The sequence below is a fragment of the Ciconia boyciana genome, chromosome 7, assembly GCF_034638445.1.
Source record: "Ciconia boyciana chromosome 7, ASM3463844v1, whole genome shotgun sequence".
NCBI lineage: Eukaryota > Metazoa > Chordata > Aves > Ciconiiformes > Ciconiidae > Ciconia > Ciconia boyciana.
Genome location: NC_132940.1, coordinates 21,352,192 through 21,371,861, shown reverse-complemented (window position 1 = coordinate 21,371,861; position 19,670 = coordinate 21,352,192). Strand labels below are relative to the sequence as shown.

The window sequence follows — 19,670 nt, the reverse complement described above, 5'->3', positions numbered from 1 at the left end:
GTTACTACTTGGATGCTTAAAGTTAAGCATGGAGGGTGAGTATTCACTTTAGTTTTCCCTGTGAGGGTCAAAGCGCTTCTGCAGAGATTAGTTGTGTCAAGGAGGTAGCATGCAGAGTTTCTAGCAGCGTAATTTACCACCCAGAGCTCTTCCAGTAGAGAGTAGTGGTTGGTATCTATGGGAAGCAAGTAACACTTTTTGTTTTCTATTTTAATAAACCTTCTAGAATTTACAGTAATACTTGGCATAAATGCGTTGCTGAGGTAGGAAAATCAAGCTCTTAATCTGAAAGTTAACGTATCAACAAAATTAGGTAAACCTTGTTTAGGGTTGTGTAACTTTGCTACTTTGTTAATCTGTAACGCATTAACTTTGCTTATGTAACAGAAAGTATGTGAGGTACACCACGGTTTTGTTAATATAGATGTATTCATAACTAAGACTTTCCTGACTTTTGTGGGAGTGATTTAGAAAACTGCTCATTTTGTTAAGAGACAGTATTTACATACTGCAGAGAAATCTGAGGATCATGAAAATCTGTAGTGGTAAATCTGTTTTGGAAACCTTACTTTCTAAGCATCTAGTAATGGATCTAGGACTACACCTCTAGGATACCAGTATGCTATGATATTATTACAGCATAAAGAATAGTCTTGCTCTCACTAGATATTAGAGGCTGTGTAAGGAGTGCAAGAAGCCGGAAAGGTGTTTGTTCTGATATAGAAGCAGTCTGTCTTATGGGGAAATCTAAAGTAGGTGGAAATGTGAAGATGAAGGTGTAGTACTTAAGTGCTGTGCTAAAGGCAGTGACCTGTCGGCGCACAGCTAGAACATGCTTACCACAAGATCATCCATTGGCCTTCAAGTTCTTGCTCTTTTTTGAGACTCTGAGCTTGTGTGGCTCAGAGAAGGAATAAGTCTTGTGATTAAAAGTTGAGTCTTTTCCCAGGTGTGTTTGAGCCCCCCTCCTCCCCCCCACCCGTATACGCACCAGGATTCAGGTCAGGCCCCAGTCCCTTGAGCCTGTCGGCTTCTCGGCCCCTGTCTCACAGGAGGCTGCAGCACTGCTGCTCTTCTGGCACGTTTCCTATTCACAGGCTGGCTGTCTCTCCGCAGAAGTGGAGCCCCATCTTCCAGCTCTCTGGACCTTGAGGACTCTGGTTTGAAGATACCATAATGATGTAAATTGCTGGTTCTTGGGCATGGACACAGAGGGTCACCTGGAGAGTTTATCCTTGTTGAGAGAGATGAGAGGGTTGCAGCTTGTCACACTATGATACACTGTAATATAAATGGGTTCGCAGTCAGGTTGTGACTTTGCTCACACATGCCGCTGTTTGTCTCAGTAACAGAAAACATAGCTGGTAATATACAAAAATAATTCTTTGGGGGTTTCCCTTCTGAGTCTCATGCTGTCTGGGATCCTTTCTGCTTCTAGAATTGGGTTCTTCAAAGGCTGACCACACTATTCCCCTGACATCTGTGGTCATTTCACATTTCATCTAGCTTTCTCTGACCTTCGTCGCCTCACAGTTAAACCAGGCCTGAACTACTGTGAAAGCACAGTCTTTCCTCCTTTTTGAAATTTTTGGATGAATTTCTAAGATGTATTATCAGCCAGCTTATATAAATTGTTTGTAAAGATTCTCATCAGTTCAGATCTTCAGTAAGGAAATACACATTTGACACAAGTATCAATTTATGAGATATTCTATCATACATAAGCATGAGGGAGAAATTCACAACATTTCCCTTTATTCTTTCAATAATGAAAAATAACATAGAGCTAGCTTCTGGAAGACATGACACCATGGATACTTATTTTCTGAAATCTTGTTTATCGTCTGGTGTTACGAACTCTCTTAGGACTAGAACTTGCTCTTGCTCATTTGATAATGAAACTGCCACTTGTAATAGTTAGGGACTTTACACAGTGTTTGAAGTGCTACTTCTAACTGTTAGAGCTTCATGCGGCCTTCCAAAAGGCAGAGTAAGATGAGAGTAAAGTGAGAAGTAAAATGTGAACTAGGCAATTCAAATAAGATATTAATAGAAAGAGTTCATGCTTTACTCATCTTTTTCTTACTGACATGATTTTTAAACAATACTCATTATTCTGGGTCATCTAATCTCATGAAAACAAATACTTCTAGCTTGAGTTCTTTGGTCTTTGACTGACTAACACTAATAAAATTAGTTTCATGTTCAGATATACTAGAAAATATCAGGGGAAAAACCCCAGGTACTTGTTTCTGTCAGTGAATTAACAATAGCATAGCTTTGAAATTAATTGTTTAGTATGCTCATTACTCTTAGAAAAAATAAATACCTTCTCATTATGTTCCACTTGGTGAACATATGTATCTTGCAATACATTTAATGTTACTTGCTGTGAGGGAGATTACAACTCTTTTTAAGGAAATTGGGTAGATTAATGGAATGGGGTGGGTTAAATTGCTCTCCACATGCATTCCCTAGCATGCCTAGCCTACTCCTGAATTTTAATTGAGATATATAAAAGAGTTTAGCTGAGGATGCTCTGTGAAGCAACGGGAGTAAAACAGAATATAAGCTGTGTATTGTAGGGGCCGGGCTATGTTAAATGTGCTGTATGCTAAAACAAAGTGAATGACACATGGGACCACATTTTATGCCCATAATCATAGTCTGCATGTGAACAGTTGCATTTTCAGCAGCTTCATTGCAGCTGTATGCGTATTGATCTGTGGTGAACTTCAGCAGGCGTTTTGGGGCTGTTCATAAGAAACTTCCCCAACAAGCTAGAGAAAGTGGACAGAATCCATGAAAAGAGCAAATTATTACTTTGTCTTATTAAGAAGCTTATACAGTTTTAATACTGCAACCTGTGACAGAGCTCAAAGGAAGGATTTTCTGATCCTTATTCTGGCTTTGAATTACCAGTAACAAAGATGAGGATTACTAAGGACTAAATACTCCTGATGCAACTCATTGGTTTCAGTAAGACTTCTTCCAGAAGCAAAGTAATCTTAACTATTGAATTTTTACCAAATTTCCTGTTTCAAATGAGAGAGAAGGTCCACATAATGAGGACACCTTGCTAAGGTTGTTACTTTGGGAAAAAAAAAAAAAAGAAAAAAAAAGAAAAAAGCTGAAGACTTCAAAGCCCAATGCTTTAAAGAAAAGCTTTCAAAATTTGGATAATGTCATATATTTTACAAAGACAATGCTAGACTAGCAGGACTTTTTGACAACTGCCTTGAAGTTACTGCAGTGCCACCTATGATGTAAATTGTACTTTTTTTCTTAACACCATTCCCTCTCTGCCCCGCCCCCCCACCCTGCCCCAATTGGTGTTGGAGTGTTCCTAATAAGCATAGTGCTTCCATAACTTTATATTTTATTTTTCTGAATATGCATTTAATTAAAAATCAGATTTAATTGCAGTAGCTTCTTATGATTTCAGCGAAAAGGGTGGCTTTATGAGATGGGAATAAAATGGGTGTGACGCTTTTAATGAAATGAAATTTCTATACCAGAAATTTATGTTGGATCATCATAGAGCATGTGCCAAACCTGTCTTGATTTACCCAAAAATGCTGTATCAGAAACAGGACTCCCAACTGCAGAATGTGTCCTATCCCAAATGACTCTCTTGAAATCACTTATTTTGGAGTAATATTAATTCAAATTCTTGATAAATTACTCACTGTAATGTAACATGCTGTTTTAAAACTTTTACAGCCTTTTCATTAATAGATGATAGTGAAGATTAGAGCTAGTATTTTTTTGTGTAGACTTCTTAATCATAGCCTTTAAAGTGGAAGCTAAGCAATAAACATCTAATGAATAGCTTATGGCAAGTTTATTCTCAGAAGCTATGTTACTGTGTTGGCACAGATCAACATAACCATTTATCAGTAAATTCTCAAAATTTAAAAACTGTAGCTATCACTTATACATGCTAGTCATTCTCAATGTACATTACATACTTTATGGCATTTTAGGATACTTGCAACCTAAATCAATACATATTAGTCATAATGAATATGTTCCCTTCTAGAAGAGGATGTATTAGGGAATTAAACCATTCTTTAATATTTTTTAGCTTATAATAATCTTTGTCTTTTAAAAGACATAAAAGAAATCATTGTCATGGGTTATTATTAAAGGAGTTCCTTAAGGTAGTTGTATTTGAGGGAGTCATCTGCAACATATATTGAGTTGTGTTCTGTAGAGACAGACCACTTGGCTTTCTTTCCAAAGTGAAATCTTCAAATTAATCTATGGAAATAATGAAAGAAAGTATAATACTTTGGTGGTGCCCATAATCATCAGCGTTATGCAAAGTTGCAAGCTTAACTCTACTATGCGTGTTCTGCGGCTGTGCCACAAGTATGTACTCAACATGGGCTGAATTTACTTCTATGTACTTACTCATAGCCCTATTGCTTTCTCCATCAACATAGTACCTAAATAGATTTCTACAAAAATGCAGCAGCATTATATTCTGATTTGCAGCCATTAATGATAATGGACTTATATCTACTTTATTTTTAATGAAATAAATGTGGCCATTTATGTAGAACACTGAATATATAATTCATGGGTTCCCCATTACTCTACAAATAGCATCTTAATGTGAAATCCAAAGTTCATAGTACTCTGAAAAGTGATGTATTATGTACCCACATCCTCCATTGGGGAACTTGAGTCTTGCCCTTTCAACATCTGGAGAGATCAAACAACAGCTCATCTGGCAAGAATGAGAATTTATGTAGCAGAATAAGCATGGGATCGGGACAAGCAAGATCACAGATGCGCAGATAATTCTTCTCACCAATGAGCTCTGCCCCTGGTCAGATGGCCAGCCTGTTTGAGAGATTGGAGGTCTCGGGTTTCCTTTCTTGCATGTCCACGGTGGTTTATTTTTATTTAGCTGGGTGAATACATTAAGCGTTAGTTGCAACACTCCCTCTAGAACTTTATTCTCAGTAATTTTCCACTTACTGGCTGACGTACCTGAATTTATTTGTTAAATTTACTAAATGTGTGACTAGCCATAAGCTGCAGAAAACCAACCAGGGAACTGAAATGAATAGGAAGAAAACACCCTCACTAATTTTCCTTTCTGACAGTTTAACAGACCCAAAAGCATTTACATTACTTTCCCATTTAGACAGTTAACTTCTGAGTGGTTCTTAAACACCAGGGACCTCTAGCTAGAACAGCCACCTTGGTCAGCAATCCAAGATTTAGGTAGATAGTATATTATTTAGGTAGTGGGAATATAAGCATTTTTTGTATTGTATGTGTGATTTAATATATTCTGTGCCAGTTTTATTTCAGATTTAATTCTGGGACATGCTGCGCTACGTAGTCCTTTTGGATTTCTGCAACTGTTGCGCATGGAGCCATGCTCCTGCTGCAGAATTCCAACAGGAGCAAACATATGGGGATTCTTCCGTCCTTGGCTTGCCCCACCATTTGTTCCACGTTTTAAACCAACTGGTGCTGTACCCAGTGGAGTACATCTGTTACAGTTTATTACTAGAAATTTGCAATTCATTTCCGTTTGCTAAAATAATTATAATATTCATGGCCAAGAGTACTGCATTGAGCAATTACAAAAGAGAGTAGGCAAAATTTTGCTAAAGTGTATGTGAGATTCAGGACCTACGGCCTGGTTTGGGTGATTTGGGCACTCAGCCGCCTATCACCAATGTGTCAGATGTGCTCCGACAGTTGAGTTTGATCATCTTGAGAAATTAAAGTAGCAACTGAGATACTGTAAGTAACATCCCTTATGTGAACGTCCCTGCTCTGTTTTAATTAAGAATAAAATCAATTAGCATAAACCACCACTGAATGCATTTGGTTGCCACATCTTGCCTGAGGTACTCAGCTGGGGAACACCCAGAAATGGAGCAAAGTCTTTGCTGCTGGAATTGGAGAGGCACATCTGATTACACCCTCTAACTCTTCCTGAAAGTCAACAGCATGTAGTCTGCTAAATAGTCTATACCTTTTTGAATGTTGTAACCCACTTCTTTGTCTCTTTGTGCTTCAGGCAAGCTGAGTGTTACTGTGTTGGGCTATGTTGTTATTTGCAGGTAGAGTTTTCAAGTAGGTGAGATTTCTGTTTTGCGGGAAAAACGGATTACTGATCAGTCCACAGTAAGCGTTAGATAGTTGATTAGAAAGTGACCCGTTTGCATTTAAAAAAAAAAAAGTCCCCATAAACATCAACACAATAAATTCTTAATGCAACAGATTACTTTTTCATCATTATCACCCACTCAAGCAGACTTTTAAAATAAGGAAGCATCCTGATATAATATTCATAACCTCATCATACTCATCATGTTCAGTCTCCATTTCTGTAAGTCAGTCTCACACATCTTTGACATATAGTAACAGACTAAGCACAGCCTATTCACCACAGTGGAGAAGTATAGTGCTAAAGTCAGGGTGTTTTTAAAGGAAAACTTAAAACCAATTCCAGGAGTTAAAACCAACAATATGTCTCTTTTGATTCTCCATCACAGATCTGAGTCTGGATCTGTTGCTTGCACGCTGTTCACACTCACCCCTTGAATTGAATGAGGTCAGTTTTGCCACAGAAACCTGTAATTTGCCTGATTTGAAAAAGAGCTTGGGTTCCAAAAAGCTGATTTAATTTTTCGAGTTACACTGGTATAATGAAAGACATTACAAACTTCATTCTGCCTGTGTTGTCAAACCAGCACTGTCACTTAGAAGTACAGCTATATTCCCAACATTTGTTTGTGTCCTTGCAAATAAAAGCATTGTAAGAGAAATGAAGTTAACTCATAAGCTCACTAGGTGTACAAGCAGGTTCCTGTGAAGGGTGAGTTGTAATTTATACTGAAATGATGAAATATCCAGAAATAACCCAGATCCTTTAAAATAGTTTTGGTTGTTTTGCTTTACAAGTGTTACTTGGAGTGCACTAATGAAGCAGAATTATGTGTTTCTATATGCTGTAGGTAACAAACATCTGGGAATGGAAACCATTATCATGGCCACTAAATATAATTCTGTTTTCTAGCAGTCCTAGAAGTGTCTTTAAATATTCAAAATTTAAGTGGCGTGGACAATACAAATCTAAACAAATTCCTGTGAAGTTGGGCTATAATTGTGAGTAATTGTATTTTGTTTTTGCATAGCACTGTAAATAAGTGTGTGAGGTGTGATTTAAGAGGCTTTGAACTTTTTTGGAAATTTTATCTATGTTTTAATATTTTCTCTTCTCTTTCTACAGAACATTCTGGCTTTAAATCCCCAAAAACAGACTCATGCAACTCTTCATTCAACTGCAGCAAAGAAACAAGTCAAGAAGCAATGGAAAAGGAATTCTGACAAAAGCTGTTCAGTAAGTGCATGTCTATTATTGCATCTGGAACACACAATAAATCATTGAGGCTGAAATCTCAGTTGTGTAAGAAATTAAAATTTGAGTTTCCTGTGTTGTTCAGTAGCCGAATTTTGCTCCTAGTTCTGTTCCTGTAGATACAAAGTTACTTTGGGATCAGCTATTTACTTTTCAGAACCGAGTACATGCCACACCTTTTTCCTTTTTGGTGATTTAGTAAGTCTTTGTTACTAAAGCAACTTTTCCCCCTTTTGTTATGGAGTCTGATCCGTCTCAAGTATCAAGTGTGTCACAGCTGCCTTACCACCTCCTGAGCCTCGCAGAGCCACTTGCTCTCCCTGGGTAGTCAGCGTCAGCTGCCTCTTCTGTACCCTGTACGGCTGCTGCCCAATTGCTCCTCTTCTTTCTGTTTTCCAAGAGCAACGCGGGGTAGAGCAGCACTTCACTATCCTTTCTGAGACTTTTAAAGCTAATTTTATTTCAGTACAGAAATAGGGGAACCCATCGTATGTACCTATTTTTATATATATATGTATGTATATAGAGAGCTACCTATATATGTACATGACCATATGTAGATACATTATATATAGATACATAAAGCTCAGATTAAAACATGGCTCTCGATTTTAAATTTTGTGCATTGTATTTTTCGGGAAATAGGTGGCTTTAGAATAAATGTTTTTTCATTATAAACTGTCTGTATTCATCAGTATTTCTGCCATTAGATATCATCTTTTTCTCTCTAGGTATTTAGATTTCTAGTCTCAGTGTGATATTTGACTAATCCTATCAGACTTTGTTGTCTCTTTGATCTCTCATCTGATTAGAAGGTTTGTAGTGTTTTTACTGTCTTCCTACAGATTCTCTTAGATAATCCTCTAAATTCAGAAGTCTCTTAGGTAGAGTACTACTTCTTCATCTGCAAACTATTTCCCTTATGGGTACGATGTTATGGTGTCTTTTCATAATGTTAACAAAACATCTTCTCCCACTAAGGAGGAAAATTCAGGTTTGATAGTTGATATTAGTTTATTATTAGAAAAAAAAAGCAACCAACAACAAAACACAAACCAAAACAAAAACCCCACAAAGTTCCTCAGTTCCTCAAAATTATGAAATCCAGTATGACCAACAAATATTTGCTGGGAGGAGCAACCTAGGGTATCCTTAGCATTTCAGCCATACTCTAGTATAGTTTCCTGTTTTGTAGCATTGGTTATAAGAATCTCTCACTATAGCTAATATTCCTATTTTCTTATTTTATCTATTGGCTTAGATAATGTTATAATAACTGGCAACTAACATACATGAAAAGTGTCTGTTTGTGAACAGGGATGATTATTTTGGGATGTCTGATGCACTTATTGCCCACAGCTGTCTGTTCCTGCTGCACAGATAGTTGGGCTGCTCAGCAAGCAGCTCCTGGACAGCTGCAGTTTATATTGTTATGTTTTCAGGTGACCTGTAATCAATACTGGACTGTAAGCTCCTCTGTTTTCAGAAACTGTTTGTTAGGAAGCTCAGGCATCCATGCAGTAGGGCAGCTAGGTATCTGTGTAGTAACCTGATTAGCTGTTCCAATGTAAGTTATCCTAGTTAGTTAAACCTCAAACTATAGCATACATATATATATATCTTCCTAATGGGTGTGTTAGCACACATTTTCTAAAGCTTCTAGACTTTAAGGTCACTCTTGGTTATCTCTGAGCTTTCCCCCCTATCAGCCTTGTTTGATTTTTGTATTCAGTTTATTCATAAAATGTTTGATATTTGAAGGCTTTGCTGTTAACTGTGAAAGTGCATAGCTTTCTTGAAATTGTCTCTCTTCCCGCATTCCTGCTCTTAGCTGTGTGTACGTACCTCATGGTGTCTCAAATGTTCTTGGATCCCCAAGGCCTGAGTTTCTTGGGCTGTGCAAACAGCACCGATTTCAGGTTCATTGCTAGCTTGCCTGTCTTGGCTGGATTTTCATATGAAAGAAATTCTGAATGTTGTCTGATATTGTAGGATGATGTTTTGGCATAGGTTTACAATCTAATACACAACTTGGTTTTATAGTTCTGCCTTACTGCATGGAGATCCGTGCAGTTGTTAGGACCCTGCACTGGCAGAGATCTGCTCATGTGTTGCAACTTACAGGGTTAAAGGTTAGAGATAAGCAAATAGGTATATCTGTACATGTACACGCCTTCATCACATATAGTTCTTATACTGCATATTATGAATTATTTGGTAGAAACGTCACCTGATTTAGTTTGCAAGTCATCATAAGAAATGTAAAATTATTGGAGAAACTGTAAAGGGGTAGTCCTTATTTTTAGGCCAGTAATGGCCCTAGTTTTTTGAACTGTCAAACTTTTCTTTACTCGGAAATATGTAGCTTACTTTTACTGTGCAAGATTTACCACACAGCTTACTATTCTGGCAGAAAAAGCCCTACAAAACTAAAAAAATCAAACCTAAACATTTGTCTGGTATCCCATTACATAACAGGCATTAGGAAAAAATGAGATATTTTTTACATTCTCCAGATCATTGTTGTTGAATGGTTTTAATAAACGAAGAAAACAAAATGATAGAATCCTTTCCTAACCTTCTTAAAATAAGAAAGCTAATATATGAAAGGGCACATTGAGCACAATTTTCTGTTATGGTCTAAAAAGCCATTAGCAGTAACATTTAGGCCTGCTAATGAACAGGTCAAGTTCTATTTGAAGTCCATAGGAAGTTTGTTTGCATTTCCTTAAAATCTGAATTTGGCTTTTAGCTTTGGATTCTTTTAAAGCTGTACTGATGCTGCCTTTGCAGAATCGCTGTTGGAGGGAAGGTGGGAGTATGAAAATACAAAACTAATTAAATTAACAGCCCTCAAAACTCTGAACAAAAGCTGCATCTGCTGAGGCATGCACACAGTGACTTTGTAATGTCTAATACACTTCCAGATGGCAGACTTACATATTTCCTCAGAATATTTACACAAGTAAAATTTTAACTCCTAACCTGCTCTGAGACACTTTGGGTTGCCCATTAAATGAGTTCTGAAGTGGAAACTGAGTGTCAATATCTTTCCTCAACACTGGAAAAGCATTCTCTTAAAGGAAGGTTCAATTATGCTTTCAATGAGTGCTATTGTTTATTTACTGTGTTAGCAACCAAATTTTGCTGTAAAAATTATTTATAGCTATAGGTGCAAGAGCAGTCAGCTTTCCTTCAGAAATTTGAACTCAAAGATTTAGATCAGAGTAGGTAAAGTCTTTATTGCTGAGTCACCTCCGGTACTAGTGCTAAACCTGAGAATTAACAGGCTGGTTTCTTCTGAGTCATGCTGAAAGGTGGTATAAACAGATGCCACTAGTCTGTCTGGGGAAACAAAGAAATTAGAAGTAGAAGAGTTTTGATATGACTATACTAATAGTAAATCTTGGAGAAGGAAGCAAAATTTAGATCACATTAGGTCATCAATTTACAGATAAAACTAAAGCAAAGAAATGAACTGTGGATGCTGTGAGGACTTGCTTTGATTTCAGGGTTTTCCTCGGTAGTTCAGGATTGTTTAGACATCTGATTTATGTTTTTATTTATTGTTTCCAACTCTCTATAATTCCATTCCTGTATGTATTTTATGCTTGCTGACATATAAATCACAAACTAGATGGGCATGCATTGCGTGCGTTTGCATTACACCCAGCACACTGAATTCCTTGCTTTATGAATAGGGTTTCTAAGCATTATGGGACGAGTTCTGCTTTTACCTTGTACACATGCGGGTTTGTTGTTTTAATGAAATTCACCTCTGCAATTTTTAGAAATTCACTTGTCACTGGAGAATTCAGTGGAATATTGTAGTCCAGCCTTTTTTGTAATGAAACCTTGGAGGTACATACTAAGGATAGGTGAGAAGCTGCTATAAACCCACCTATGTATTCAGACTTTCTTCAGTTTCTGCATTTAGAAATAATAGTAATAATTGCTCCAGATGGAAGAGTTGGAAGTATTTCAACGAGACAAGAAAGGTGAAAAGGAAATGGGGTTTAAATTGGTTTGTAGTTAATTGCCATAGCCTGTAACAGTATTGATTTTCTGGCAGTAGTAGCATTGTTTGTCCTTATGTTTGCTAAGCCCGATCAGCATTGTGCAACAAGAGCCTCTCTTCCTTGAACAAAATAATTTTTAAGCTCAGCTGTTTTTTGCAGGGGCATCACTTTTGGGCAAGAGTCTTTAACTGTTCTACAGTTCTTTCCAGCCATTAGGGAGAACCAAATTCTTCACCTTGTCTTTTTCTGTGCAACATTAAGGTGCAACTACCAGATTGCTGTATGCTAATGGTGGAGGGTGAGATCTGCAGTTCATTGCAAGACGTAACAGATCACATTGCTCTTTGAATTCAGAGGACAAGGTTGCTCCCTTAAAACAGTAGTAATAAGAGTTTGCTAAAACTTCAAACTGCTTTTTACTTTGGTATTTCTCTGGCTGTCACTGCTATATATGAACATGTGTAAAAAGGAATTCTTATTTAAAAAAAAGGTTTGTAAGGACCTCTTAGTGTACAAATGTCCAAGCTTGCATAGAAAAACCTGTAAATAAGATGATTCTTTCTCAGCTATAATCAGTTTGTTACTCTAAGTATTGCCTTCCAATGAGATGGAAAAATGCCACGTGATTTTTGTGCCCAATTATGTATCACAGTTACAGAATAATCAAGTTAGCAGTTCACAAATAACTGATGAGTTGAAGCAGAAATAGTGTAAAATGCAAACAAGTAGATATGAAACCCAGTTCACCCAAGGCCTGAAATCAGGAACCTTAATGAATAAATGCTTTTTCAGTGAATAATTTGGCCATTTCTAGACATGTATTGATGAAAGATTATATATTTATAAATAAAAAATAATCCCAAATATTGTAGAATAGAGAACACTCATTAAAGGAAATCAACTCAATTATCTTCATAATCTAAATGTATAGTTTACCTTTGCAAATATTTATTTTTGTCTTCATTGCATATGAATATGCAAGTTTAGCTCTTTTCTGAATGAATATACAATGGCAGATGTCTCTCTAATCGCTGCTCTATTCAAACATTAATTGGTAGAACATATGTAGAATTCTACTAGTCTGAATAGGTATAGGATAGCAGCAGTCTTTTTAATCACATCACTATTCAGCCACTAATTGGTGTGATGATTAAGGGACATTAGAGGGAGCACTTTGACATCTGATTCTTTGAACTGATGTCTGCTCAGGCTGCACTGTATTCATCATGGCCAGACTGATTTCTTAAATAAAACGCTCTGATTCCCAAATGTGGAAAATATTGCATTAGGATCTATTGAGGTGATTAGGGAATTTGAGAATGATTCTTTTATTTAACTAGTGATTGACTGTATATGCACAAACTATTCATATGAATAATACATGGGTTACTGAGTATCAGAAAGAGCTGAGAAGTAACATCAAGAGATTTTCTCTTTTCTCATAGTGTCAATAATTAAATATTAATACACATTTTAAAATGTACCAGTTTAATCATTTAGCAGTCAAATTCCTACTCATGCATTTTTTAGATTAACTAATTACTCTGCATTTTCTCATATCGATACCATATGCTGGCATTTGTAACCATTTTACTGGAATAAAGTGGTTTACATGTTTATATATGATATCACTTATACTTTCTCTAAGAAATGCATATTATAATCCTTGAATTTTCTCTTTTTAGTTTCAGTGTCTTAAGGTATTTTCATTAGAATATCTCAGTAGCTCCTAACTTGCCTGACTGCTACAAATTAGTGCTTTTATGCACATTTTCTGTGTATCAAATTGTAAATACTAGCTGATGGCAAATTATGCCAAATCATTTTTTAGTCCTCTGCAGAAGGTTCCTTCTTACCTTGTGGCTCTCCTGGAGTGCTGTGCAAAACCACTTCTGACCTCTTAACTTCCTCTGTTCTTCAGGTTTGGTGTTCTTCAGATTTGATAGTGGATGATTCCCCTTCTTACAGAGCAGCACTCACCAAAGATTTTTAGTTCCAGGTGTATTTCTGATCTTAATAATTTCAAAACCAAAGTGTTGCAGAGTTGCAAATTGTTTGGTTTTACACATACATATATGACAAAATGAAAAATGCTTGTCTGCTGCAAATGCTGAATTCTAGGTAAGTCTGATCAACTCATTCCCCTTCATTAAAGCTGAGCAGATCAAAGAGTAGAAAAAGGACCAGAAACAATCTTCACTGTTAACTTTCATCTTCTGCTTAGCCTTATATTCATTTAGATGTGGGTATCTATATGTGCACTTTCCTGTGGTTATTGTATGGAAAGGTGCCTTCTTGTGTTGGTGTATTGGAAAACAGAATAAATAACAAGGCTACCTTCTCTTTTTTCAGCCCCTCTACTCCCACTTTTTCTTTCTTTTGGAAACCATTGCCTATACTGAAACCTATACTGCTCTTTTGCTGTTTCCTTTCCTATCCTAGACTTTCTTCTTGTATAATGAAAGCCCCATCTCCATTCTGTTTAGAAATCTATAAAATTAAAAATGATCACGAGCTTTAGGTTGAGAAATTGTAAGTGCTTGAACACCGTTTCTTGGAGAAACCTGTGCCATTGTTAGTAATTACTCACTTCAGATCTATTTATATTGTCTAAGTCCTGGAAGACATCTGCTCGCTAGAAGTAAAAGGAGCTGAGAGACCAATTTTAGTGTGAAGGAAGTAGTATAGCTTGCTGAATGCTGTATTTTAAGCATGACTGGTAGCACTGTCCAATATTAAGTTGCACTGAAGTGTTCATTACAAGACCCTGCTTGTAGTTTGTCTGCAACTTTGCCATATATTTGGACAAAAATTTTCCAAGTACCAGTCCATCAATTCTTTTATGCATATTAAAAGATCAGTCATATATGCATATCAAAAAATCACTTGATTTAAGTATGAATGAACAGGTCTGGCCGAAAAGCTTGTTTTTGATCTTTTAACCAATCCTGATAGCATTATATTTAAAAAAACACTAGCATCCTCATATTTTGAAGTGGGGATGCATAACAGGCTGGGGATTGAAAAAGTATGTTGGTAACAGAACTGTCCAGAAGCTTTGAAAACCTTATCTTGATCAGTTTCGGTTGCATTTTATCACAATGTACAGTCCTCAGGTGGAGAGCAGTTAACTGCCTCACCACTCACTGTTCCTTTGCTTACAATATTCAGTATTCTTTGCTCACAGTAGTGTCCTGGTTTCAGGTACTCTTACATTTTTGGTGGTGCATCTCGGGAATGATTTGAGACTTTCATAATGATTTCTTTGTTGTTTTATAAACTGATACATTGTTTGATTATAGTGTTGAAAATAACATAGTATCCCATCCAGTGGATATCAGGAATAACGTTTTTTAGGATTCTTCAGTCTGCAAAGATGCTAGGTACTCCTTGGTACAAGAACCTTTCTTATAGCGTGTGCGCTTCATGTTGATGAAATGGGAACTGGCGGGCGGTCCAGTCTCTGGAGCTGTGGTGTTGCCATGTCGAAGCATATTCCCTCTTAGTCTTTCTGGCTGTGTGCCTGTTCTAGCAGTTCCAGCTGTCTTCAGAAAGCTACATGTATGTGTTTTCTGCAGTCACTTCTTCCATCTCCAGTCAGTCCTGTTTCTTCAGCAAGTATCTGGAGCAATCACTCAGCAAAACTTTCTGTTCCCATTCTAATACTGAGAACAGAACAACAACCTAATGTTGCTTAATTGCTAGCTAAAGTGGAAGAAATTTTCTTCTATAGAGCTAAAGATCCTACCACTTGCATTCCATTTGAAAATTATCAAGTTGTAATTCATGTCTTTTTGCATTTTCCTTTAAAAAAATAATTTGAAGATTTCTTGTTCATGTACCATGTGAGAGGAATGTTATTAACATTGCTAAATCAAGTAAACAAATTAAGAAGCATCCAAATGACTACCTGTATAGTTGCCTTAAAGGATATACACTATTCAGGGAAGACAGGCATAAAGGTAAAGCATTTTATGTTAATAATGCAACAGATGGTAAAAAGATAGCAAGGGTAAAACCGAACCTTTATGGATCAAAATCACTTTAGGGAAGGGCAGTAAACTTGTTTCTAGTGTGCTGAGAATATGCTATAGAGTCTCAACACAGCAGGTTTAAATTTGGCTATGGCTGTAAATAGAAATCAATCTAATCATAGAATCATAAAAATGTAGGTTTGAGGGGATAGTGATAGAATTTCTGGATTGGGACAGAATGAAATATAGCTAGACGTTTCTTGACAGATATTTGTATAACCCACTTCTAAAAGCATATGATGTTGGAGACTTCTCATTCTTGTTAGTGTTTAATCAATGCAACAGCAAATTTTTCCTAAATTATACTATATTTCATTTGTTGAAGATCCAACTGTCATCTTGTCCTTCTCCTCCTACTTGTAGAACAATTGATAATTGTTCCCTTTTGGTATAAAATCTGTTACATTAGAAGATTCCTGTTAGATATCCTTCCATTTCTCTATTTTCCTTGAACTCTTCTTTGCTGGTCATGTTTTCTGAAACTGTTATTATTTTCTTGCTTTTCTTTGGATTTTCATTTTCTGCATCTTTCTCTAATTGTGATGATGAAAAATTACACTATTTTTCAGCTGGGACCTAGCTAGTACCGAGTAGAATGAAATAATTTATTTGCCTGACACACTGAACTATCCTACAACAAGCTATTCCTTCCGCAAGAGCATTGGATTGTCTTGTATTCAGTTTACGGCCTAAATTCTGACCCTTCAATTTGGCTTGATTTTTAAATTCTTATCTTGCCTTTTAAAATGTTTAATATCTCCTCCTTCCCTGTTTCCCTTATTGCACCAAACATGATGTTGGTAGAAGCCATTATTACATTATTCTTTTCCAGCTATCCAAGTCACTGGGATCCTGGGTGAATCATGAAGCATCTTGATTCATGTCCTTTTTCAGCGACAGAAAACAAGCTAGGGGTTGTTTTTCAGTAAGTTGTGCACTCACTGGATGTTTGTTTTATCTAGACTACATTTTTAATTGGCTTATGAAAATGTGGTGTGGAATACTTATAAAAAAGTTTACTCAAGATTCGTCACATCTACCACTTATTCGTGAGACCATCTTCTTAAGGACAGAAAGTAAGATTGATTTAACTTTTTTACATGCTCATGTTGGCTTTTTTTATATCACATTACCATTTTTAATAAAAGTACTCCATTTTCTTTGCTGGGGGCTATAATTGCTATTTTCACTCCCTTTTTTGTAAAGGAAACATTATGTTTGTCTCTTCTGGCCTTTTGGAACCCCAAGCCCTCAGAGTCTTTGGTGCAATTGGTAGTGGTTCATGGATTGCTTCAGTTATTCCTTGATGACTCAGTGATAGATGAACTGCATCTGTCTGATTAAAAAAAAAAATAAATCCCAAACCTCTTTTTTCTATACTCAAGCCTGCAATTACATGTTCTTGCTAAAAATAATACTTTCAGTAACAGTTATGGCTATACCATGCCATCTTCATAAAGAGAGCAGGGAAGTCTGTGAATAATTCAGTTTACTCTGTATCATTTGTTATTTGCTATTCTTTTCTGTACATAACTTGTACTTCTCTTTATTTTCTTCTTACTTCTCATGTATATAGAACCTTTTTATTGTTATTTTTTCCTCTTCCTTGGTAATTGAAATTTGCTTGGTGCCTTAGCTTTCTGATTTTATTCCTACGCTTGTGCTCTTCATTTATACTTGGAAATGTATATACTTAGGTATGTGTCATAGTTTCCCTGCTTTTATGATTTTGATTTCCAGGCCATGGGGGAGACATGGTATGATCATAAAGGTCTGTTAAGTGCTTCCCCCCGCCCCTGTTTGCTCAGTAATAGTTTCCCTTTGTGCATTTCTGTCAGGGTTTGCCATCTCTCCTGCTTTCCTTTACTGATCAGTATATCTTTCAGGAGACATACTAACCTGATCCCTGAGTCTACTGAAATAATATTTTCTGAAGTTCACCATCCTCGTTCTGTTACCCTCACAACTTTCTATACTTGGAATTGATTGTAATGCTGTTAGAGAGGTAAGTCATTGCAAGACACTTTGACTTTCTATATACAGCCTAGAAAACCACAGATCCTAATGGTAGGGCGCAGGTATTCTTTGATGTGATAACTGACATATTTTGTTAGTAACAGTCATTAAATCAGAAACGTTAACATAAAATTTTAAATAGTATCAACTCTTCCTAATTCAGGTATCAAGCTGAATGGACATTAGCCTTAAATTTAGCGAATGGGGGAAGTTACAGAAGAGATAATCACAGAAGATAATGTTTATCAAGCTTTTTTTAAAGTTAATTTAATATAAATTCTATAGAAGAATTATTAAAAAAAATATTTTAGAAAATTTAGAAAATAAATTTAGAAAATTTATTTTATTTTATAAGACAAATGCAGAAGTTAAGAAAATTATTTAGATCTCTGAACTGAACTAAACAGTTCAATCACATGAATTTTGAGGAGATTGTTATTAATTCAAGTATACAAAACTTATTTGGAATTTGCATCCCAACTTGTAAAGAAGAGTTTCAGACTGAACTGGAAAACAACTTCAAAAAGAGTGTTAAGAGTATGAGGATAACCTGTAAGGAATTGAAAAAAATGGGATTAATGGGCAAAGCAGGAAGTACAGAGGGAAAAGTGAGAACTTTCAAAAGTCAAGTTGAGTCAGACCTGGCGAAATAAATTAAAACAAATACTAAAAGGTTATTCAGCTATATAAAACAAATAGTAAAAGGTTCTTAAGCTATCTAAATTAAAAGAAATAAAAGAACACAGAAAGCCAGTGTGAAGATAGGATTAAACATTCTAGGTATTGTCTAAAATCTTTGTAAATTGTTGGCCTAGCTTCAGTAAAATGGGAGTAAAACAAGAGGTGGCTAATGGGCAGACAAGTGCAGAAATGGAAATTACCCCAAACAGGCCAGAAGGAAAATTTGGAGTGTTTGATCTCTGAAGTTAAAGGGACAGAAAAATGTCCATAAAAGTATCACAGTAAAATTGACATGTGAAATTACAGGCCTAACATACAGCTTGCTTTACTCTTACGGTACTTGATTAAAGAAGAGCTGATGCAGTTTCTGTATGTTAAAAGATGGAGGATTGATGGGCAACTATAACTCTGTTAGTCTCATATCAGCAGCATGCAAAACTTTGAAAACAAATTTTGAAGCAAAGATTTATTGAATGCATTAAGGTAAATATAAGATGGAATAAGACATATTGGGCTTTATTGTTAGGGATAGATCATGACACACTGACAAGGTGGTGGTTTTTTTTTTTTTTTGGCCAATTAATAATGAAGTATCATCTGCTTAGATTAGAATAGTAACATGGATAAGGGACTGGCTAGAAAGGAAATGAGAGTGAGTAGTGCTTAAAAAAGAGCTTCTGGGCTTTGAGCAGAGCTTCTTGAAGGATCAGTGTTCAGATTCATACCATTTAATATTTTCATTAATGAGCTTGACATAAATATTAGGAGTATGTTACAAGAAAGTCGACAGGCACTGTCAATACAGAAGGAACTAGAACATCATAAAGAACTGTGTGACACTGAAGTTTAGAATAAAAAAAAAAGATAAGAATAAATTTAATAGTGCAATTAGGAGGCTGTACAGCCAAGGGCTGAGGATAAGAATGACTAGGAGCTTAATGGTTGGAATTAAGAGAGAAGACGATTTAGAAATGCCAGCTGATCAGAGGGTGATGGTTCCATCAACTGGATGAGAAAATCTGAATGTGAACAGAATGTGAAAGCAAGAGAGTAAGTCTGATCATCCAAGTTGTCACTTCCAGTCTCCTATATACTTTAATGTTTTGGACCATAGCTGTCTGACATAGCATGCTCGGTTATTTGATAGACTTTCTGTGCCAATTGCTACCTGTTAAAAGGGGATATTCATAGTATGTAGAATAAATTGCTTTTAAATCACTTCAGATACTGTAGTGATGAGTGTCATTGAAATGTTCATGGGGAAAAATAGTTCTGCCTTCAAGTAAGGTTTTGAATAGTGTGCAGTAAATAAGGCTACACACTAAGCACAAATGTTGAAAGGCTATTGATTAGGTGAGCACTCTCTGTTCTGTCTTCTGAGTCAGGCAGCACTTCTGTATAAAATAGCATACAATCATATCATTAAAACTGGTGTTTTGCTGCATACGTGTGAAGGGGCAAAATCAAATTTTGAAACGGCAAGCCTTTTTTAGGGTTTTTTGATTTTAAGTGCTTGACTTTGCAATG

At 36.2% G+C, this 19,670-nt stretch overlaps 1 protein-coding gene across 6 annotated transcripts in view; it reads left to right on the top strand.

The window, feature by feature from the left end:
- Nucleotides 1-19,670, top strand: part of DPYD (dihydropyrimidine dehydrogenase) — a 368,218-nt gene that overhangs the window by 14,095 nt on the left and 334,453 nt on the right. For 3 of the 6 annotated variants that reach the window (XM_072867679.1, XM_072867677.1, XM_072867676.1), the window contains exon 2: nucleotides 7,265-7,375. In XM_072867679.1, the coding sequence (XP_072723780.1) occupies nucleotides 7,299-7,375 (77 nt within the window). In that variant the 5' untranslated portion in view covers nucleotides 7,265-7,298. Of the gene's footprint in view, nucleotides 1-6,047; nucleotides 6,093-6,527; nucleotides 6,587-7,264; nucleotides 7,376-19,670 lie in introns of those variants that run through there. The other 3 variants (XM_072867675.1, XM_072867681.1, XM_072867678.1) reach the window with 2 other exon arrangements.